This window comes from Amblyraja radiata, chromosome 5 (assembly GCF_010909765.2).
Source record: "Amblyraja radiata isolate CabotCenter1 chromosome 5, sAmbRad1.1.pri, whole genome shotgun sequence".
NCBI lineage: Eukaryota > Metazoa > Chordata > Chondrichthyes > Rajiformes > Rajidae > Amblyraja > Amblyraja radiata.
Genome location: NC_045960.1, coordinates 65,158,771 through 65,183,129, shown reverse-complemented (window position 1 = coordinate 65,183,129; position 24,359 = coordinate 65,158,771). Strand labels below are relative to the sequence as shown.

The 24,359-nt window shown below is 42.6% G+C and overlaps 1 protein-coding gene across 1 annotated transcript in view; it reads left to right on the top strand.

The window, feature by feature from the left end:
• hadhb (hydroxyacyl-CoA dehydrogenase trifunctional multienzyme complex subunit beta) overlaps nt 1-15,980 on the top strand; it is a 35,138-nt gene extending 19,158 nt beyond the window's left edge. Inside the window, exons 10-16 of the mRNA XM_033021413.1 lie at nt 5,095-5,216; nt 6,742-6,821; nt 7,045-7,092; nt 7,172-7,259; nt 10,920-10,994; nt 14,012-14,176; nt 15,631-15,980. Coding sequence (XP_032877304.1) covers nt 5,095-5,216; nt 6,742-6,821; nt 7,045-7,092; nt 7,172-7,259; nt 10,920-10,994; nt 14,012-14,176; nt 15,631-15,669 — 617 coding nt within the window. The 3' untranslated portion in view covers nt 15,670-15,980. The remainder of the gene's footprint in view (nt 1-5,094; nt 5,217-6,741; nt 6,822-7,044; nt 7,093-7,171; nt 7,260-10,919; nt 10,995-14,011; nt 14,177-15,630) is intronic.
• Nucleotides 15,981-24,359: the final 8,379 nt, after the last annotated feature.

The window sequence follows — 24,359 nt, the reverse complement described above, 5'->3', positions numbered from 1 at the left end:
CGCATACAGAGCTCTCCCCTGCCCATCCCTGGGACAATCCGATCACCTCTCACTGTTTCTACTGCCTGCATACAGACCCCTCATCCGCAAGACCAAACCTGCAATAAGGACGGTCAAAATATGGCCCGAGGACGCAACCCTACAACTCCAGGACTGCTTTGATCACACCGACTGGGACCTGTTTGCACAACAGGCTACCAGTGGCACAGAGGTAGACTTGGAGGAGTACACATCCACTGTGCTCTCCTACATCAACTGCTGTGTGGAGACTGTCACAGTGGACAAGCAAATAAAGATGTTCCCAAACCGGAAACCCTGGATGAACAAGGAGGTTCAGGATCTACTAAGGGCACGCAACAACGCCTTTAAATCCAGGGACACTTCTGCCCACAGTGCGGCCAGGTCAAACCTGAAAAGAGGCATAAAAAAGGCCAAAGTCATCCACAGGCAAAGGGTAGAAGACCACTTCAATACCGCGGACACCAGAAGCATGTGGCAGGGTGTCAGGGACATCACTGACTACAAGAGCAGCCCCGCCTACCCCCACGGTGATATCACACTGGCCAACGAACTAAACACCTTCTTTGCCCGGTTCGATACTGGCAACACCACCAGGTGTGGAATAACCCCGGCCATAGCGGAGGGACAGGCCTTAACACTGAGCACTCAGGAGGTACAGTGCGCTCTGCATAGGATCAATCCACGCAAGGCTGCAGGCCCGGATGGTGTACAGGGAAGAGTATTAAAGGACTGTGCTGGACAGCTGGCGGAGGTATTCACGAGAATCTTCAATCTCTCTCTATCTCTGGCAACGGTCCCCAAGTGCCTGAAAACAGCCACCATAGGGCCGGTGCCGAAAAAGTCCAAAATCACCAACCTCAACGACTACCGGGCGGTTGCCCTGACTCCAATCCCCATGAAGTGCTTCGAAAGGCTGGTCCTCTCCCATATTAAATTCAGCATCCCTGCCTCACTGGACTCCCATCAATTTGCATACAGGGCAAATAGATCGACAGAGGATGCCATCTCTCTGACCCTTCACACTGTCCTGACTCACCTGGACAGACAGGGCACGTATGTGAGGATGCTCTTCATTGACTATAGCTCTGCATTCAATACGGTCATCCCCACCAAGCTCACCACCAAACTCCACCAGCTAGGCCTCAGCTCACCGATATGCGCTTGGATCCTGAACTTTCTCACGGAGCGACCGCAGGCAGTGAGACTGGGCCCGCACCTGTCCTCCACCATCACCCTGAGCACCGGCACACCACAGGGTTGTGTACTAAGCCCCATGCTCTACTCCCTCTTCACTCACGACTGTGTCCCTGCATTCGACACCAACACCATCGTGAAGTTTGCAGACGACACAACAGTGATTGGGCTGATCACCAACGGTGATGAAACAAACTACAGAGTGGAGGTGCAGAACCTGGCGGACTGGTGCGCCAATAACAACTTGGCACTAAACACCTCCAAGACCAAGGAGCTGATTATTGACTTCAGGAGGTCCCATTCTGGAGAATATGCCCCAATCTCCATTTATGGGGAAAGTGTGGAGAGAGTGTCCAGCTTTAAGTTTCTGGGCACTCACATTTCAGAGGACCTCACATGGTCCACAAACACCGCCGCGCTGGTCAAGAAGGCACAGCAACGACTGTTCTTCCTGAGGACATTAAAAAAGACTGGTCTGCCCCAACAGCTGCTGACAATGTTCTACCGCTGCACCACAGAGAGCATACTAACGTATGGCATCTCTGTGTGGTATCTCAGCTGCACGGAGGCGGGAGAGGAGAGCTCTTCAGCACGTCGTCAACAGAGCACAGCGGATCATCGGGACAGAGCTACCAGCCTTGGAGGGCATCTACCACACGCGGTGCCTCAGGAAGGCCCTCAGCATCCATAAGGACTCATCACACCCCTGCCACGGTCTGTTTCAACTACTTCCCTCCGGCAGACGTTACAAGGCCTTCTTCGCCCGAACCTCCAGACTCAGGAACAGTTTTATCCCAAGAGCTATAGCGGCTCTGAACCGGCCCTAATGAGTGCCCCCCCACCCACCCCCTTTGGACAGTCTCCCTCAGATGGTCACGTCAATCAATTCAGCTTGTTTATTTATGTATTGTATTTATTTACCTTTCTTGTACATCAGTGGAGCTGCACACTAAATCTCGTTGCACTGACGTGCAATGACAATAAAAGATATATTATTATTATTATCTTAAGTATGCGAGTATGAGGATAGCTCCTCTCCTTGCTATTTGTTTTACTGGCTTTATGATTCATGGCTTGTTACCAGACTCAATATTGTCTGTCCTGTTAGTGCCGGTCATTAAGGACAAAGCTGGTAAAGTAGGCAGCCTAAATAATTACAGGCCCATAGCTTTAACCAGCATATTGTCAAAAGAAAGAATTCTGCTGGATAGAGTAAATGAGTTTGTTAACTCCACAGATAACAATTTGGTTTTAAAGCTAAACATGGCAATGACTTGTGTATATATGTCCTAAAGGTGATTATAAACAAATATAGAGGCAAAAACTAATCAATTCTTATGTGCTTTATTGATGCTTCGAAAGCCTTTGATCGTGTTAATCATAGGAAGCTGTTTGTTAAAATGAGTCAAAGAGGGGTGCCTAAATACAGTGTGAGAATTCTGGCTTACTGGTATGCCCACCAGACTATGCAAATGAAATGGGGCAATAGGGTCTCAGACCCATTTGGGGTTGGCAATGGTGTTAGACAAGGGGGAATTTTGTCCCTGGTCCTTTTTAATCCTTATATTGATGATCTGTCCAAGCAATTGAAAGCCTAGAATACTGGGTGCATGATTGGTAATATTTTAGTGAACCATATTATGTTTGCAGATGATCTTGTGGTCTTTAGTCCATCTAGCGCTGGTCTCCAGCAGCTCCTTACTATATGTTCTGTGTATGATGTGGAACATGATATTAAATATAATGCTTGTAAGAGTGCTGTAATGATCTGTAGAACCAAAGGGGATAAATGTCTAAAATGTCCTGATTTTAAATTGCCTGACAATAATCTTAGTGTCTGTAATAAGGTAAAATATCTTGGGCATTTTATAACAGAACAAATAACAGATGATAAGGATATTTATAGACCACGACTTATGCTGTATGTACAGGCAAATATTCTCTTGTGTAAGTTTGGTGCGTGTACAGATGTGGTGAAGATGTCTCTGTTTAGAGTATATTGCACACCACTCTATACTGCGCACCTGTGGTCAAACTACAGAAAGACAAGTTTGCAGAAACTAAAGATGGCCTATAATGATGCCATGAGAAAACTGCTAAGGAAACCTAGATGGTGTTGTGCTAGTAACATGTTTGTGTCTGCAGGAGTCAGTACTTTAGAAGCTATCCTAAGAAATCATAAGTATAAATTCATTTGCAGGATAAATGACTCTAAAAATGTAATCGTGGCCTTGTCAAACATAAGGTTCAGCACTACAGGTTACGAATCCCAATTGTGGAGACACTGGTATCGCTGTCTCGTTGTAGGACACTGATCTTTCTTTTTTATTCTGGATTTTAAATCATGTATTGTGTTTTTTGTATATAATTTATGATGCTTTTATAAGTGATATACTAAGATTTTATATGTATTTTATGGTGTTTTTATATGCAATGTATTAAGTTTAATAATAATAATAATAGTGATTTGCAGCATCCATCTTTGTCCTATACTTTGCCCTCTTTTCTCTATTCTGTGCATATCTATGTGCCTATCTAAAAGCCTCTTAAATATTGCTATTGTATCTGCCTCTATCACCACCCCTATGAGCATGTTCCAGGCACCCACCATCTCTGTGTAAAACCAAAACTCCTTTAAACTTTGTCCCTCTCATCTTAAAGCTATACCCTCTAGTCTTTAATATTTCCAGTTGCAGAGGTTCATAACATCATGAGGGGTATAGATAGTATTTTTTCCAAGATGGGAAAATCTAAGAGCCTTGGCTTTAAAGGTGACAGGACAGTGAGTATTTGGAATCAGAGGAAGTGGTAGAGGCGTATACAATTGTAATTAGGCTGAACTTTAGTGAAGCCACACTTGAAGTACTTTAGTCTCTATTCCCAAGAAAGGATAGTTTTCCGCTTTGGTGTTCAACCGAGCAGAATTATTACTGTAATAAGAGGTTCAGTAGGATGGTCAATGTTCATTGGAATTTATAAGATTTTCGCACAAGATTCTGGGATCTTGGTTGGTGAGTCTTGAACTAGGAAACATAATCGCAGGCAAATGGTCAGCCATTAAGGATTGAGTTAAGGTAATACTTCCTTCTTGAGCGTATTGTGAATGCTGACTTATTCAAAGCCGAAATCAATAGAATTGAATGCATAATGGGAATTGCACAGGAATGTTGATTTGAGTCCAAGGATCATCCTGAATGGCAGAATGTATGGCCTACTATTGATCTTCAATTGTGCATTGTAACCCTTTAAGTTAATTTGATAGCACTTAAACCTATCTCAGATAATGTTTCTACAACCAATATCTATTAACATTTTTAATTTTTTGCACTGCATGGATTTATCGACCTTGCCTATTTTCTGCTCACAGTGCATACTTTGGAGCTGTGCTACAAAGTTTGATTGATTGCAATGCTCAGATTTTAAAGCAACAAGGACGGATAATACAAGTTGACCTGTACAAAAGACTGAAACTACCATGGACCACCAACTTCCTTTTTGATGTAATCTCAAAGGAACTATAAGTTGCCCCAATAAGCTAATCGGACCACAATTTGTTTTCTTACCAGGGGTCACAAATAAGAGCAAGTGTTCTCTCAGTAATCTGTTTTTTTTGCTTGCAGAATATTTGTCTGTTTGTTTCACAAATGTGACACAAAAGATTTATATCGACCAAATAAATGACTTAATTCCAACCAAATATTTTCAAGTAAAATAACGCATTCTCTGGAAATCTTATATAAAACAAAAATGTGCAGAAAATACTCAGCTGTGGAGAGTGAAATATTAAACAGATTGTACTTGCTGTAATATAATTTTTGTAGGGATAAGCAATCTGGAGTAGATCAGAATTATTTATTTATGTATTCTGTTTCAAATCAGGCCGTCACACTGTCACCAAAGACAATGGAATTAGACCATCCTCTATTGAACAGCTGTCTAAATTGAAGCCAGCCTTTATAAAACCACATGGAACAATTACTGCTGCCAATGCTTCTTTCCTGGTAAGTGCTTGCGTTATTAACTTGGCTCTAAAGTTTAATTTAGAGGTACAGCATGGATCCAACCTCTTTGACCCACGGAGTGCGCACTGACCAGCGATTACCTATATACTAGTTCTATCCTACGTACTAAGGACAATTTGCAGAAGTCAATTAACCTAAAAAAATGTGTGTCTTTGAAATGTGGGAGGAAACTGGTGCACCCAGAGGAAACCCAAGGAGAGAACTTACAAACTCTGTACAGACACCGCCCGTGGTTAGGATCGAACCCCGATCTCTGGTGCTGTAAGACAGCAACCAGACCTGTGCCATTATGCTACTCTGATGCTAGGTCCTAGCATTAGATCAAGGACTTCCAACCAGGGGGTAAATTTCGCCTACCCAGGGGGTAAATTTTGCATACCCAGGGGGTAAATTTGCTGATTGGATTTGTTAAAAACAGTATTTTAAAATTTCCCCTTTGTCAGTTGCTTTATTATGGTAGAAGTGTAAATTCAAACTACTGAACAAAACAGGGTGGGGTGAATTTACTTTCGAAAAATTGCCAGGGGGTAAACGGGACAAAAAAGGTTGGAAACCCCTGCATTAGATTAAGCAGGAGGACCACTGAACCTTGCACGATTTTCTACTTCTCCACCTCCAATAAACATTGGACTTCATGTTTGTATTGATTAGTTTTGAATATAGGTGACGCCTGCTTTACGGTAGGGAAGTAGGAGAGGGAAATTGCATTCCTAGAAAATAGTTTGTCTTGTGATTTTCCATAACACAAAGCATATCTACATGTGCATCAAGAAATGCGAGTTTAAATTAAATTAATTTTGCTTTTTATTGTTTTTCACATGATCCATCAGAGCTAATTTTATTTCATATCTCAAATTTCAGTGTAGTGATTTGTAAATTCTTCAAGGGCAAATTTCTGTTACCCAAACACATAGGGTGGGGGTGGGTGCCTGTACTTCTTTTTCTGCATCCCAGCATTTAAACCTTGGTTCTTACTGTTTAATTATGTTAATTAATGTGTTTGGGAAATTGAGACAAAATACTTCCCGTTTCAAGATTTGGACGTCCTTGGGGATTAGTTTACAGTTAAGTCATGTAAATAATATCACCAGTAATCAATTATTCCAGGAATTAGAGATTTCAACTGCAAGGTTGTACTGAAGAAATTGGGGCTGTTGTTCCTTGGAGCAGAGAAGATTGAGAAGGGCATTCAAGATCACAAATGGTTTATTCAGGTTTAAAAAATAATCAGTTTCCCGTAGCAAACGATTCAAGGATCAGAGGGCACAGATTTAAAATTTTAGCAGGAGATTCAAGAGGAAGTGAGGGAATACTATTTTCATTCAATATTTATGGTCTTTAAATATGGCAGAATCAATGTGTGTCTTCAATGGGGAATTGGATGGATTTTCAAGGCCATAAGAAAATAATGGAATTGTGGGACTGATGGGATTGATCAACTTGGAACCAGCAAACACTTCTTTGATTGTATTCGATAAATATTTTTTAATGGTCTTCATTTCAGACTGATGGTGCTTCAGCTGTGTTATTAATGTCTGAAGATAAAGCACTGGCTATGGGCTACAAACCACTGGCTTATCTAAGGTAATAATGCTATTCATTTTCTACCTGTGAGGAATTAAAACAAAAATATGCGCAGAGTCAGATTAGTTTATTGTCATATACGTGAGTGTAATGAAATTCCTTGTTCAGATGAAGCTCAGAGTAAATAATGATAATTGTAACAAAGAGTGTAAAACAACTGAATTCTGCAAAGACGGTGGTGCAATTGATTGATAAGCATTTAGCACTATTTGATTTCTTTCAGGGACTTTGTATACGTCTCCCAGGATCCAAAAGATCAGTTGCTGCTTGGGTAAGTATAATACTCCCAGTTATTTCATTTCTTAATCTCCAGCTGATTTCTTTCCATAATGCCTTTTTTTTCATGCTAGGCCAACATATGCCACTCCGAAGGTTTTGGAGAGAGCTGGATTGAGCCTTGATGATATTGATGTCTTTGAGTTCCATGAAGCATTTGCTGTAAGTTTATATATTGATGAAAAGCTGCAGAAAAGTCATGTGGCAAAATCCATTCCAGTTTTGGTTATTACCAATTGAACAGTTTCGACACACAGCTAGTTAATTTTCAATGTACACCCATAGGCAGAATGCTTATCAGCAACTGCTGGTACTTTAAAAACATTGTTTTTCAATAAATGGGGTGTGAATTTATATAAATTGATACAAATGTGAATTGAAGAAACTTGATTCCCTGAAGACTGATTTCTCAACTATCTTTTCATACAACCAACATACTGTAAAATAGCATGTTTTAAATGTGCATGGACTGTGCAGAAATAAGTGCCAATTTTCATTTGCCAATGCTTTGGTCTTATTGTAATTTTACTGTAGTAGATATATCCAATTCTGTCACAATTCTTAGACATTCACTTGAATTATGACGTGGGTGTTGGCATTTCAGCATAATTTTATAGTTTTTTTAATCACTTGTTTGAGAAAACAGAAACAATGGGTGATAATTGTTATTTTGCTGCAAAATTTCTCAGACAAGTCATTGTCATAACACCTGTGCGCTACCTATGTAGTATGCAGATTGATTATAAATATTTGATGAAAGTATATGTAGGTATGTTGCAAAGCCTACCTGAAGCGTCGCTGAAAATCTGTCGCTGCAGGTGTGCGCGATTTTGGCGTCGTTTAGAGGGGGCGGGTTTAAAACGCGATTTTCTCTAGGCTGTTCAAATCGAAGATGTTCAGCCTAGTTAATTATTAACGAAAAATCGCTGAAAGACCCCGTCGCAAAAGCTATTATTAGTTTTAAAGGCCTCGTATAATAGTTATAGTAGTTTCAAAATCAATCTCTAAACCCGCGACCACCAGCAACCGCAGGGTCTCATAGAGCAAATAATAGAAGGTATGCTGCTTATTTTTACATTAAAAAGGGCTTCTAAAGATCCCTTTATACAAAGTTTAATATTGCGAGTAGCTCATTTTGGGCCCATTATATCCCGCAGTATTTTTCTCGGCATTTGGGGCACAAATCTACCGCAATGTGAACGTTCTAAACCAGCGCGTTCACAGGAACCCACTGGAAAGCTGATTTAAATGGACATTTATTTACAGCAATTGAACACTAAATTCCTTCCATTTGGTCTATAAATTAATGTAAATGAGATTTAAAAATCATGTTTTATTGTGAATTATTTGTGAATATTATTTGGACATTTAGGCTATTTAAAAATGTTAATCATTTATTAAGAAATGGATAGATGTTTAGATCTAGTAATTGAAGTCTGAAATTAGCTACAATTAGGTAACTAACTAATTATATGCTTTAATTTCAGGTCATCCAAGTAAGATTATTTTATATTTGTTTCAGAATGCTTCAATCAATGATAACTGAAAATTTCATTCAGTTCTCTTAATTTTTAAGAAAGTTATGGGCTTTTAACTGTCCACGATCACAGCTTTTTTGTTATGTCCATAGAAAATCAATAGGGAACAAGATGCTCATTTCCCAGTATGAAAATGGCCATAACTTTTTAAATACTTGAGATATGAAAGTGAATTAGGTGTCAAATTAAACTTATTTTTATGCTTTATCTGATGGGATAAATTGCAGACTTGATTTTTAAAATCTCAAAATTTTGTAACATTGCTAGTACAGGTGCACAACCTTTTATCCGAAAGCCTTGGGACCAGACACTTTTCGTAATTCAGAATTTGTCGGTCTTCGGAATGGAAATTTTTTAGCGTAGATTTTAATGGCTGGCTCAGTGGTAGAGTGCTCGGCTCATATCCGCAAGGTCGCGAGTTTGCGCCTTGATCCTGGCAGTTACTCGATCGCGAGTTTGAGTCTTCAATGTCGTTTTTTCTTGCAGAATAAATGTTTGTATGAAATGCAGTGTAGGAGAGGTGTACTGACTGTGTGGGCAGAACTTTGGAAGTGATTGCCCACCAGTCTAAAAAGCCGCTGGGTCTCCCTGTCCCTGGGATAGCAGGGGGCGATCAAACAGCACAATACCCCCCTCCCCCCCAACTCCAGAGGAATCCGCTCCCCGATGGGCCGCTACGGCGACAAGTGGCAGTTTGCCCACAGCCCGAGCTGCGCCCCCTCATCCGCCACCCCAAGAACAAGACGTACCTTGCACACCATCAGCTTCTGCCCCTACGTGTTCCTCTGGAGTTGGGGCTGGGCTGGAGTTGCTGCTGGCTGTGGGTCTCTGGGATCTCCGTGCTTGCAGTGGGCCTGGGGGTCGGTGGGCGGCGGTGGGAGCTGTGGAGCCTGTGGACCTACGGACCTACCTCCGTGGAGCTAGCCAGCTTCGGAGCGTGGAGAGCTGCGGGGGCGAGCTGCTGCGACCCGACTCCGGTGGATGGTGACACCGGGAGCTCGCGGGTCCCCGGTGCGAGACTGCTTTGCGGGGCACCGGCAACGGCGACTTCTCCCGCCCGAATTACGGGGTTGAGAGTGACCTGGAGGGGAGCCTTACAACGCCCGGCGCGGCTGTAAATTGCCGCGGACTTGCTAGCGCCCGCCGGGGGCTCCAACATCAAGACCCGGGGCAGGGCCCTACATCGCCCGGCGTGGCTTTGAGTGGCCGCGGACTTGCTAGCGCACGCCGGGGGCTTTGACCTCGACTTCGGGAGAGGAATGGAAAGCAGGGGAGAGACAAGTCTTTGCCTTCCATCACAGTGAGGAGGAGACTCACTGTGATGGATGTTTATGTGAATTGAATTGTGTTGGTGTGTGTCTTGGTTCTTTTTTTGTATGGCTGCAGAAACCAAATTTCGTTTGAACCTCATGTGAGGTTCAAATGACAAATAAAAGGTATTGTTATTATTGTATTGTATTGGTGTCCCGTTGGTCCTGACGTCTCCGGCCACCCCGCTGGACTGGAACTGGGAACTGTACCGCTCTTGCCCCCTCCCTCTGCAACTGCAAACAACCCCACTCTCCTGCAAGGGCGGTACAGTTCCCGAGGATGGCAGGTGGCCGGAGACGTCAGGACCAACAGGAACCCGCTCCCCGATGGGCCCCTACGACGCCCCGAGCTGCGCCCCGTCATCCGCAACCCAGGTTCCTCTGTAGTTGGAGTGGGGCTGGGCTGGGCTGGGCTGCTGTTGACTGTGGGTCTCTGGGTTCTCCGTGCTTGCGGTGGGCCTGGTGGTCGGTGTCCAATTGGTCCTGACGTCTCCGGTGACTGGCACGGTCCTGCTGCAATCGCCGACGTGAAGACAGTGCAAAGCCCCCGCGCCGGTGCAATGGGCGGGGAGCTGGAGAGGGGATGGAAGGGGTCACACACATGGCAGGGAAGCAGAGGGGCGTAGGTGGGGTGAAACTGAAGGGAGCGACAATCTGCACTGTGTATCGTGAGTCTACCGTGGGAACTTTTTAACTCAGCGGGCAGGCAGCAGCATATTGTCAATTATTAACCCTCCCGCGCAATATACCCTCACCTTCTCTTTTATGAATGGGGATTTAGTTCCCCTTTCTTCGAGGACCGACCGGAGGTTCTGCTGTCACCTCTGCGGGCCGCCCTCGGTGAACGTTTTCAAGGACCTTTCTTCAAGGACCGAAAAAATGGCCGCTATTCGGAGGTTTTCGTTATTTGGATCTTCGGATAAAAGGTTGTGCACCTGTATATGTATAGTAACTTTTTTTTCTGCCCAAAATAGGCCCAAATCCTGTCTAATTTGAAAGCTATGGATTCTGAGTGGTTCGCAAAAACATATATGAACAGAAATTCAAAGGTATGTTTAAATTGAACATATTTGGTTCTGCAAACTAGCAGTTTCATTTTTAAAAAATCATTAATCATTCTCAGAAATTGCAAAACTCTGATCATGAACTGAGTGACTTGCTAGGCTATTTCAGAATGCAGTTGAGATTAAACCTCATTACTGCATTGGCTAACTTTTAACCAATTAGGGATGGCCACCTCTATTTTTAAATAGTGCCACAGGATTTTTTTTGTGTATCTTTCAGGACTGACGGAGATTTGTTTAATATCTCATCCTCTGATGCTGCCATGCTCCCTCAGTTCTGCACAAGAATGTCATGTATATACAAATCTCAAAGTGGACTTGAAACTTTAATCTTTAGACTTGCCCGTATGACCAATTGTTGGGCAGATTTTAATAAAAGCTCACAATAAGGGGCATCTTTGTAGTTACAGATTGGCAAGATATTTATTCATTTTGGAATAAGACACTTTACACAATATATTACTGTTTTAATATATTACTTTAATCAATATTTGTTTGATTTCATAGCTAAATGCTTATTCAAATGTTGAAATCGGCATGGTTTATGTTACTTTGAGAATGTCTGAGGTTTCGCTAATTGTTTTACTTGCAAGTGGATATCTCCACGTACAATAAATATTAGTATACAGTGCCGTCCATAATGTTTGGGCCAAAGACCCATCATTTATATATTTGGCTCTGTACTCCACAATTTCAGTTTTGTAATTTTTAAAAATCACATGGGGTTAAAGTGCACAGTCAGATTTTATTACAGGCCATTTTTATACATTTTGATTTCACCATGTAAAAATTATAGCTGTGTTTATACATAGTCCCCCCTATTTCAGGGTACCCTAATGTTTGGGACACATGGCTTCACAGGTGTTTGTAATTGCTCAGGTGTGTTTAATTGCCTCCTTAATGCAGGTGTAAGAGAGCTCTCAACACCTAGTCTTTCCTCCAGTCTTTCCATCACCTTTGGAAGCATTTATTCCTGTTTATTAACATGAGGATCAAAGTTGTGCCAGTGAAAGTCAAAGAATGAGACTGAGAAACAAGAATAAAACTGTTAGATACATCAGCCAAACCTTAGGCTTACCAAAATCAACTGTTTGAACACCATTGAGAAGAAAGAGAGAACTCGTGAGCTTACTAGTTGCAAAGGGACTGGCAGACCGAGGAAGACCTCCACAGCTGATGACAGAAGCATTTTCTCTATAAAAAAGAAGAATCCCAAACACCTGTCCGACAAATCAGAAACACTCTTCAGGAGTCAGGTGTGGATTTGTCAATGACCACTGTCCGCAGAAGACATCACAAACAGAAATACAGAGGCTACACTGCAAGATGCAAACCACTGGTTAGCTGTAAAAATAGGATGGCCAAGTTACAGTTTGCCAAGAAGTACTTAAAAGAGCAACCACAGTTCTGGAATAAGGTCTTGTGGACAGACGAAACGAAGATTAACTTGTATCAGAGTGATGGCAAGAGCAAAGTATGGAGGAGAGAAGGAACTGCCCAAGATCCAAAGCATACCACCTCATCTGTGAAACATGGTGGTGGGGGTGTTATGGCCTGGGCCTGTATGGCTCCTGAAGGTACTGGCTCACTTACCTTCATTGATGATACAACTGCTGATGGTTGTAGCATAATGAATTCTGAAGTGTATAGACACATTCTATCTGCTCTAGTTCAAACAAATGCCTCAAAATTCATAGGTCGGCGGTTCATTCTACAGCAAGACAATGATCCCAAACATACTGCTAAAGTAACAAAGGAGTTTTTCAAAGCTTAAAAAATGGTCAATTATTGAGTGGCCAAGTCAATCACCCGATCTGAACCCAATTGAGCATGCCTTTTATATGGTGAAGAGAAAACTGAAGGGGACTAGCCCCCAAAACAAGCATAAACTAAAGATGGCTGCATTATAGGCCTGGCAGAGCATCACCAGAGAAGACACCCAGCAATTGGTGATGTCCATGAATCCCAGTCTTCAAGCAGTCATTGCATGCAAAGGATATACTACAAAATACTAAACATGACTACTTTTAGTCACATGACATTGCTGTGTCCCAAACATTATGGTGCCCCAAAATGGGGGGACTATGTATATACACTGCTGTAATTTCTACATGGTGAAACCAAAATGTATAAAAATGGCCTTTATTAAAATCTAACAATGTGCACTTTAACCACATGTGATTTTTTCTATTACAAATCACAAATTGTGGAGTAGAGGCAAATAAATAAATGATGGGTCTTTGTCCCAAACATTATGCAGGGCACTGTATTATACTCTTTTTATGACCGACCATAAGGGGAAGGGGAGAGGGGAGTGGTGTCAGTTATTGACGATCGTCCGTTTTAACTGAGTTGGGGATTATTATTGAGTGTACTTGAAGCAAAGAACTGCAGATGATGGTTAATACACAAAAGGACACAAAGTGCTGGAGTAGCTCAATGGTTTGAGCAGCATCTCTGGAGAAAATGGATCGGTGACATCAAGACCCTTCTTCAGACTGATTCAGTCTGCTGAGTTATTCCAGCACTCTGTGTTGTTTCCCCTTAAAACTAGGCGCTATATCCTGGGGGCTACAACGTGAGCCACAAGAACAGTCACGCTAACCGGATCACGCGATGGGTGAAGTAGGGCTTGCCACTGCTCCTTGCAAGTCGGGGTGGGGTCGGAAGCCGAGGCTGGGGAGGCCATGCGAGCAGGGATGCTGTCGGGCAAGTCCGTCCGTAATAATTGAAATCCATTATAAAGGGGTCTGTTAAAACGAGGGTTTACCATAATTAGTACTCTGATAAATGTTCAGTATAATGTTTGGAAGAGTAGGAGACTGAAACTGAATTATGAACAAAAATCTAGTGGAAATCAATAGTCTTAATCCTTCAGATTTCTTTAGATTTTTAGTGTGGAAACTTACAATTGTGGATCACATGTTATAACACAACCAATAAACCATATTTTTTGTAGTATCCAATCTATAAAACATTGAGACTTTCTGTACTCTAACTAGGTTGGTGTTCCTAAAATGGACAAGTTTAACTGTTGGGGTGGTTCATTATCCCTGGGACATCCTTTTGGTGCCACCGGTTGTCGCCTTGTTACAACGGCTGCTCACAGACTGATCGCAGGAGGTGGACAGTATGCACTGATCGCAGCTTGTGCTGCTGGAGGACAGGTTTGGCTTTTATCTTTTTCATTTGAATTAAAGTTTTTTTTTTTAAAAAGCCTTGTGAATATTTATCTATTGCTACAACTTGTGAAGTCCAAATCGCGTTCTGAGGAAACAATTCCTACAATTTTATTGTTGAACATCTATATTGCAAATGCAGTGCAGAACACAAAGTGCTGGAGTAACATAGAAACTAGGTGCAGGAGGAGGCCATTCGGCCCTTCGAGCCAGCACCGCCATTCATTGTGATCATGGCTGATCGTCCCCTATCAATAACCCGTGCCTGCCTTCTCCCCATATCCCTTGACTCCACTAGCCCCTGGAGCTCTATCTAACTCTTAAATCCATGCAGTGATTTGGCCTCCACTGCCCTCTGTGGCAGGGAATTCCATAAATTCACAAATCTCTGGGTGAAAAAGTTTTTTCTCACCTCAGTCTTAAATGACCTCCCCTTTATTCTAAGACTATTGCCCCTGGTTCTGGACTCGCCCAACATTGGGAACATTTTTCCTGCATCTAGCTTGTCCAGTCCTTTTATAATTTTATATGTTTCTATAAGGGGTCCCCTCATCCTTCTAAACTCCAGTGAATACAAGCCTAGTCTTTTCAATCTTTCCTCATATGACAGTCTCGCCACCCTAGGATCAATCTCGTGAACGTACACTGCAGTGCCTCAATCACAAGGATGTCCTTCCTCAAATTAGGAGACCAAAACTGTACACAATACTCCAGATGTGGTCTCACCAGAGCCCTATACAACTGCAGAAGAACCTCTTTACTCCTATACTGAAATCCTCTTGTTATGAAGGCCAACATTCCATTAGCTTTCTTCATTGCCTGCTGTACCTGCACGCCAACTTTCAGTGACCGGTGTACAAGGACACCCAGGTCTCGCTGTACCTCCCCCTTACCTAACCTAACCCCATTGAGATAATAATCTGCCCCCTTGTTTTTGCCGCCAAAGTGGATAACCTCACATTTATCTATTTAACCTCACATTTATCTATATAACCTCACATTTATCAGCGGGTCAGGGAAAATCTCTGGAGGGCTTGGATGGGTGATGTATAGGGGTGGGACCCTTCAAATATTACAAAATTCATTAAATAGTATATGCTAAATCTTTCTAGTAATATTTTAGAGATAGAAACAGAATTTTCAAGAGCAGATTTAAATATTTATCGTGCTTCATTTTCAGTGAATAACAATTGAAATTTGTAGTAGAATCAATGTCTGGGAATCCTTGGGTTAGTTGACATCTGATGGCAAGTCTTTAGTGTACTCTTTATAAATGCTACGTGACCAACTGAGTATTGTTTTGCATGCCTTGATAATCATTTCACGATTATGATTAATTATCCTGGGAAAGATTAATCATCAATTTATTTTTCCTTGGTAAATATGTTAATTACAAGGATTAATTATTCACAGTGCCGATAACTTGCATTTTCTCTTCTCAGGGTCATGGAATGATTGTTGAAACCTATCCCCAGAAATGAAATCTGCTTTTCTGATCAGTGCAATAGAAAATTAAATGAAGAGCCAAAATATCCTGCTAATCTGAGCAGATTCCTTTTGAAAATACCATCCACATTTGTCAATAAAAAAAATTAAACCATTGAATCTGTATCTCAAATAAGGAACTTTGGAGAGCTTTTAATATTTGACTTTCTTTCTGTACATTACAAGGCTAGTCCATCTTCCAGCTAAGAATATAGATTATTACTGTTGATTTGTGGATATTGCAGAGGGACAGAGTTGCATTAATATCAAATTGTGCCTTACTCATTAATAAACCATGAACTTGTTATGTGTGTGGACTATTTATGATTTTCTTGTAAGCACTTAACGTAAATATGAATAACCTGAATTCTTATTCAGACATTGTGGGGGAAAATAGAATTCATACTTTTAAATATGTTATGACTACTGCACAAACATGGCTTGTGCAACAAAATCACACACTTGTCACTCAGCAGGAAATTTGGCATTGGAAGAAGTCAAAAATATTGATTGCTGTTTGAATGTTGAATTATTGGTGCTTCTTTTGATGGAATTACATTTCCTTCATACCTGAATTTAAAATGACTCAAACTCATCATACATGTGGTCAGTATATCAAAGGGATTAATGGGCATGAGGGAAATATGTTGCCGGGCTACAGGAAAATAGATAGGAATTGGACCTAATTGGATTGCCCCGCTGTGAGCCAGTATAGACCCAATGGCCTAAATGGCCTTCAGTGTTAATGTGTAAGACGGATTAAAATTTACACCATGTTTTTGCCATTGCTGCAGTAATAACAGCTTACAATTTAGAAATTGTCATAAATTTATTTATCAATAGTTGGATGTGGATGTGGATAGCTTTTTTTTTTTAAACATGCCATTCCAATGCAAATATTGCTTCAGTGAAGTAAATGTTGAATAATTTGCCATAGGTTGTAAATATGCTAAGATCCAATACTATGAAGCAACACCAACACTATCTACATTGATCTGTGCTTAAATTTAATGACATCACAACAGAAGGCATCTTATTGATCACATTCACATCAATAAAGCTATTGAAATTAAGGTCTTCTGTTCAGCTTCTATTTAATGGGTGAGAGCTACTTAGTGCAAACATGAACTTGATGTTTGCTCTAACCCACCATTGTTCCATTAGGTTTCATTACTACATTGCATATTTGGTTTAATTTTTGATATTAATCACTGTTGATCACTTATAAATTAGTGTTGGAATATATTTAACTAGGCTGCCTGTATGTAATAAAATAAACTTGAATGACAAAATAAAATTTGAAAGCATTGTTAAGGAAGCTCTTTTATTTAAAAACACATCTAGTTATGGGGAAGAAAAAAATTGATTTTTTTTCCTCGGATATTGATTCATAGTTTGCAGATATAGAGGGAAAATAAATGTTTCAATAACTGAAAGTGCTAAATAGTGAGATGGACAATTAGTTCAGCATAATTGCTAAATAGCATGATTAGGTAAATAGATACATGGAAAATAGGTGCAGAAGTAGGTCTTTCGGCCCTTCGAGCCTGCACCGCCATTCAATATGATCATGGCTGATCATCCAACTCAGTATCCCGTACCTGCCTTCTCTCCATACCCCCGATCCCTTTAGCCACAAGGGCCACAACTAACTCCCTCTTAAATATAGCCAATGAACTGGCCTCAACTACCCTCTGTGGCAGAGAGTTCCAGAGATTCACCACTCTTTGTGTGAAAAATGTTTTTCTCATCTCGGTCTTAAAGGATTTCCCCCTTATCCTTAAGCTGTGACCCCTTGTCCTGGACTTCCCCAACATCGGGAACAATCTTCCTGCATCTAGCCTGTCCAACCCCTTAAGAATTTTGTAAGTTTCTATAAGATCCCCCTTCAACTCCTAAATTCTAGCGAGTACAAGCCGAGTCTATCCAGTTATGGGCGGCATCATTTGTTCTGAACTAGTGTCTTTTTTTTTTCTGGTTCATCTGTTCAGATAAACTAAGTTTAGTTTGAAAATATCTCTTGATATTTCTTGGATTTAACTTTTGTGAACTCCATCCAACACAGATAGTGAAGATGGTTGTCAAAAATTGCAGCAGGATCTTGATTGGTAGGGCAGGTGGGCTGAGGAATGGTTGGTGGATTTCAATACAGAGAAATGTGAGGCGTCTAACATGGGCATGACCTGCACAGTGAATGGCATGGCTCTGGGAGGTGTTGGAGAGGAGAGGGGTCTAGGAGTGCTGGTACAGCATTCCCAGACTGGTGTCACACGTAGATAGGGTGGTCAAAACATTTTGGCACATTGGCCTTCATCAGTCAGAGTATTGGGTATAGAAGTTGGGAGGTCATGTTGCAGTTACCGTATATAAGACGTTAGTGAGGCCGGATTAAGAATATGGTGTTTAGCTCTGAACACCATGTTATAGGAAAGATGTTGCGTTGGAAAGGAGGCAGAGAAGATTTACAAGGATGTTGCCTGGACTCGAGGGTCGGAGCTCTAGGGAGAGGTTGAGCAGGCTAGGACTTTATTCTCTGAAGCACAGGAGAATGAGGGGTGATCTTATACTATTAATTCTTCCATTATCAGTTTAATCCCTCAATTTGCAAAATAACAATATCTTTCTAAAGCTTCCAATTTAGACTGGTTATATAAATCCAATGGTGAACTAGTCTGTATTTAATCTAGAAGCAAAATAGGACCAATCACCTGACAACAGGTCAATTAAATTCTGAAAAAGTGTCTCGACCCGAAATGTCACCCATTCCTTCTATTCAGAGATGTGGCCTGTCTCGCTGAGTTACTCCAGCATTTTGTGTCTATCATTTAATTTTGGTGACTGGCATTCGTGTTGATTCCACAGGTAGTGCAGCACTGTAATTGACTCGGGTGCATAGGAAAGGAGAAGGTAACTGAGTGAACAAAAGTGTTATGGGATTTAATCATTAGGGGGACAAGCAAAGGTTTTGTGGTCAAGAATGTGATTCTCGGGTGGTACACTGCTGTCACTAAACCCGTACACAACACTCATCTGGCATCAACTGGGGTATGATTTTCAATTCTGGCAGCATCGAGAAATGATGTGCAGGTGTGAGAGAAGGTCTAGAAAATATTAAGAATGATATAGAATGTGATCGTTCAGTTACAAGAAAAAATTGGAGATGCAGTGATGATTTTTGGAGAAGTCTGATGGAAGGTTTGATCGAAGTATATAAAATAATGTGTCTGGTCACAATGGATGGCAAGAGGCTATCCTTGGGTGGAGAGGTTGAAGGTGAAAGGACAAAGTTGTAGAATAAAGGGAGGGGGGGGGAAATTAAGTGGTTTGGAAGAAAAACATTTACACTGCTTGTTTGGAACTTGGTTCTGGAAGTAGGTTTCACTGTCTCTCAAGATGGAACGGGATAAACCTATGATGAAGGTTATGAAGAAAGTGTTGATAGGCAGAATTAGTTATTCTGGTAGAGAGCTAAAATGTACATGATTAGATTAATCACCCACATGCCCTAACCATTTTATAATTTTAAGAATTGTGAGCTAACTTATTAGGACAGAAGAGGGAATGACCAGGGTGAGGCTGGTCCTTGATTATGTTGGTGGCATAATCAAACAACCAATTTTTTAACTCAGACTTGCTACCACAGCCACGTGTGTTTTCTACTCGTTCTCACATTGACCACAGCTAACAATGGCTTTTTTCCTTTATCATCGTCACTTTTTTGCATATGTTTCATTCATTTATTTTTTTCTCTCTGCATATCTCTCGTTTCCCTTTACCATGACTCAATTCGAAGGTCCCGACCCAAAATGTCACCTATTCCCCCTCTCTGGAGATGCTGTCTGACCCGCTGAGTTACTCCAGCATTTTGTGTCTATCTTCGGTTTAAACTAGCATATGTACAGTAGTTCCTTCCTACACATTTCATCTGCTCCACTGCAGTCTCCTCAAGGTTTACCTACTTTGAAGAAGTTCTCTCTCCGACGAGAGTTCTGCAACATCCGTTCTCGCCACTCAGTGGCGCCACTCACGTTCTTTGTGATTCCTTCTGCTCTCCGATTCTATGACCACATTTTAACCCAGACTTGCTACCGCAGCAATGTGTGTTTTCTACTTGTTCTCACATAGGGCACAGCTAACAATGGCTGCCTTCCTTTATCATTGGTACTTTTTTGCAAATCTTTCATTTATTTGTTCTATATCTCTCTGCATCACAATCTACAGTATGTCAATCATTTCCCTTTCCCCTGACTCACAGCTTGAAGAAGGGTCCTGACCCGATACATCACCTGTCCCCTTTCTCCAGAGATGCTGTCTGACCCGCTGAGTTACTCCAGTTTTTTGTGTCTATGTTAAGGGAAAGGTTGTTGGCTTGGCACCAGGTTACGAAGTTCTCAATCTCCGTCCTGTGCTCTGTCTCGTCTTTATTTAATATCCGGCACATTACGGTGGTGTCATCTGCGAATTTGTAAATAGTTTGGAATTACATTTGGCAGATTCCCTGAATATGGACCAGTTCACCGACCCAAAGCAGACACATAGGATGTCATCCATGACCCCAGCCAAGCACCAAACAGGTTTCTGTACCGGATCTTCCAGCTTCAGTTTTTGCTTGTAGGCACAGCTAGATGGTCAGTTTTCCCCCAAAAAGTGGCCTAGGAATGGAGCGAAGAACTGTAGATGGAAGTGAAATGTAGTATGTAGCAAGGACATTGTCAGCCTGTAGTTCATAGGTGCATTGTTTTAACTATTTGTAATGGAACTGGGAAACCTATTAAAACTTATCTATTTAAATCTACTCTGGCACATTGAATTGTCAAATAAACCTTTTAGTGTTTATGGGTTTAGCAAATGCAGCAAACTATTTCAGCCGGGAGTGTACATTGGGAACTTGAAGTTTGTTTTCTTGTCACACCAATAGTACTGAGGACAATATCTATTGTGTTCAGCATGTGCTATTTTTACACCACATTTTCATATCAAAAAGTGCCTTGAGGCAATGTGCTTATTATATGACAGATGACAGCTGTCATTTCTGTCAGGCTGTTGTGATTTGTTGATGCAAACTTCATTCCAAAATCCTTAAAAATCAGCTGGTTTGGCAGGATGGCCATCGGTGGTACAGGTTTTATTGAAAACCCAGAATTAGAGAGGCACAAACCAGACTTAATGCAAGCCTGACAGCGCCTTGCAGCAAGTGATTGCATGATATCTATAACCGACTATATCATGTAAAATATCAGCCTCTTTACCTAGCAGCTGAACAATAATGGACCAATACAGCTTAAAACATTAGAAAACATCTGAACTTCTGTGATAGCTGGTGTCACCTGCTAAATAGGCTGTGTCTTGCCATACAACAACATTAACAGTTGAACAGCGGTGTGAGTGAGTGACAGGAAAAGTCAGAATCCTTCTATTGGATTTCAGTGTTCAATTTTACTCAGTTTGATTGTACTCAAGTCAAATTTTCACTTGCTTTAGCAATAACATATCCAATCACAATGCCTAGTTTCTGACCAATTAATAAATTGGATTTCTGCTTGTTCTGTTGAGTCTCACGTTGCGAGTTGACACAAGAGGTACCCCGAGTGAAAGACTCATGGTTGTGTACGAGATTGCAAGTGTATGATCAAGAGTTTAACCAAGTTCCCACGGGTATGACAAGTGTGCCGTTTACTTGTCATTTCTGCGATGTTCCAAGTTCGTCTCCCGAGTTACTCTTGAGCCAATCCTGATTGAAGGTTTGTTTTAATAAGCAACAGTGTTATGTTTTAATAAGCAACAGTGTTAAAGAAGACCTCTCCATCCTGTGGCTTTGTTTTAAAGATAGAATTCAGCGAGGCCGCATCTATTGATGTGACCTACAAAGGGAAAATGCGCACCATCCAGTGCCAGAGCAGTTATACGTATGTTTGAAACACACAGGTTTGATATGTTTTAATTGATTTTACTGCCATGTCTACACACTGCGGGGAGACGGGAGATTAAATCTTTGAATGTGGACGGATGTGCACATCAGATTGCTGTGAGACGGAGCTCAGGGTTCGCCTCCTGAGCTGCTTTGGTGCCCAGGCGTGAGTTGAGGTAGAGAGAGGTTGGGGGGGGGGGCGTCATTAATCTGTCTGGGGTGACATGGCTCTTGTGTTAGGCTGGGATCATTCTCTGCGGGGTGATCTTAGTGCGGGAGACAAGTGTAGGAGAGGTGTACTGACTGTGTGAGCAGACACTTTGGAAGTGATTGCCCACCAGTCTCAAAAGCCGCTGTGTCTCCCTGTCCCTGGGATAGCAGGGGGCGATCAAACAGCACAATACCCCCCCCCCTCCACGCCAGCACGAAGGGCAACGATCCCAAGGTTTTAGCGCCAGGAACAGTGGGTAGGCGACAATCACCTGCCATAACGCGAGAGAGATCATGCACTGTTGTAGGTCTCCTTTGCACGTCGGTGTTTCTGTCTTTCTCCACTCATTGTTGTCCCTATCTGTCACCACCCCCACCTACACACCTCTGCTTCCTGGCCATGTGTGTGACCCCTTCCCTCCCCAGCTCCCCGCCCATTGCACCGGCACGGGGGCTTTGCACTGTCTTCACGTCGGCGATGCCAGCAGGGCAGTGCCAGTCGCCCCGGGGCAGTCGCTCCCTTCAGTTTCCCAGGGGGTCAGGACGGGACTGGAGTTTGGAGCGAAAGTGGGGGGGGGGGGGGGGGGGGTGGGTGGGTTAGGTGAGCAGGAGAGTGGGGTTGTTTGCAGTTGTAGAGGGAGGGGGCAAGGGCGGTACAGTTCCCAGTCTCCGCTCCTGTCCAGGGGGGTGGCCGGAGACGTCAGGACCAACGGACACCGACCCCCAGGCCCACCAGCTCGAGCTGTGGGCGAACTGCCACTTGTCGCCGTAGCGGCCCATCGGGGAGCGGGTTCCTCTGGAGTTGGAGCGGGGCTGGAGTTGCTGTTGGCTGTGGGTCTCTGGGTTCTCCGTGCTTGCAGTGGGCCTGGTGGGCCTGGGGGTCAGTGTCCCGTTGGTCCTGACGTCTCCGGCCACCCCCCGGGACAGGAGCTGAGACTGGGAACTGTACCGCCCTTGCCCCCTCCCTCTGCAACTGCAAACAACCCCACTCTCCTGCTCAACTAACCCACCCCCCCCCCCCCCCCCCCCCCTTTCCCTCCCAACTCCAGTCCCGTCCTGACCCCCTGGGAAACTGAAGGGAGCGACTGCCCCGGGGCGACTGGCACTGACCTGCTGGCATCGCCGACGTGAAGACAGTGCAAAGCCCCCGCGCCGGTGCAATGGGCGGGGAGCTGGGGAGGGAAGGGGTCACACACATGGCCGGGAAGCAGAGGGGTGTAGGTGGGGGTGGTGACAGATAGGGACAACAATGAGTGGAGACCAATTTTTGGTCGTAGAAAATTTAACATGTTGTAAAACTTGCTGCGACCATACTGAGGCTGCGACGAGTTCCCAGAATGTGGGAACTCCGCTCGACCATGAAGGAGACTCACCAGAGACCATCAGCGAACATGTGGCGATCAGGAGGCGAGCGCAGTGTCTCCACACTTGCCTAAAAAGTCGCCTAAGTGGCATTGGCCCTTATTGGACTTTGGACATCTCTGCCAAGGAAATTATTAATGTAACTTTCAACAGTAATTGGAAATAAATTTCACCGGGCAATATGGTCTTTTATCTTAAATAGAATTAAATGATTTGTTCATTGCTCTCAATTTTCATTGAATGGGTAACTCTTCAGTGACAACTCGATGCAATTTATAGAGTCATACAGTGTGGAAATAGGCTCTTGGGCCAACTAGCCCCCACGACCAACATTACCCATCTAAACTAGTCTCACGCCTGCGATTGGCCCATAACTCTGCAAATCTAACTGAAAAATGTACCTGTCCAAATATCTCTTAATTGTTACAATAGTACCTGTCTCAACTACCTTCTCCGGCTCCTCGTTCATAAATCTATCACCCTTTGTATTAAAAATTTACCCCTCATTTTCCTATTAAATGTTTCCCCTTTCACTTTAAACCTGTCCTCTTTTTCTTGATTCCCCAACTCTGGGCAAAAGCATTTACCTGATTGATTCCTATCATCGTCTTGTACACTCCTATAAGATCACCCCTCATGCTCCTGCTCTCCAAGGAACAACGTCTTATCCTGCGCAACCTCTCCCTATAGCTCAGGCCCTTGAGTCTTGGCAGCATCCTCGTTAATCTCCACTGCACCCTTTCCAACTTGACAACACCTTTCCCATAGCATGTTGACCAAAATTGACCAAACCTATTCACTGTGTTGGTCCTGTCCTTGTTAGACTTCCCAAAATGCAACACATCACACTTCTCTGCATTAAAATCAATCAACCATTCCTCGGCCCATCTACCCAACCGATCAAGATCCTGCTGAGATTTTTGACAACCATCTTCACTATCTACAAAACCACCCACTTTAGTGTCACCAGTGAACCTGCTAATCATGCCTTGTATGTTGTCCACCAAATCATTGATAAGCATAAATAATTGAAAAAGAAATATGAATGAAGTTACAATTTATCATACTAAGAGAACACAGTAGCAAGGAGGTACAACGTTGACAGGTTATTCGTCGTCAGTGAAAGGTCCAAAATACTTTTACCCAACATAGTCACACAATTCATTTATCTTATTTTTAATTGATCTACGCAGTTGCACAACGGGT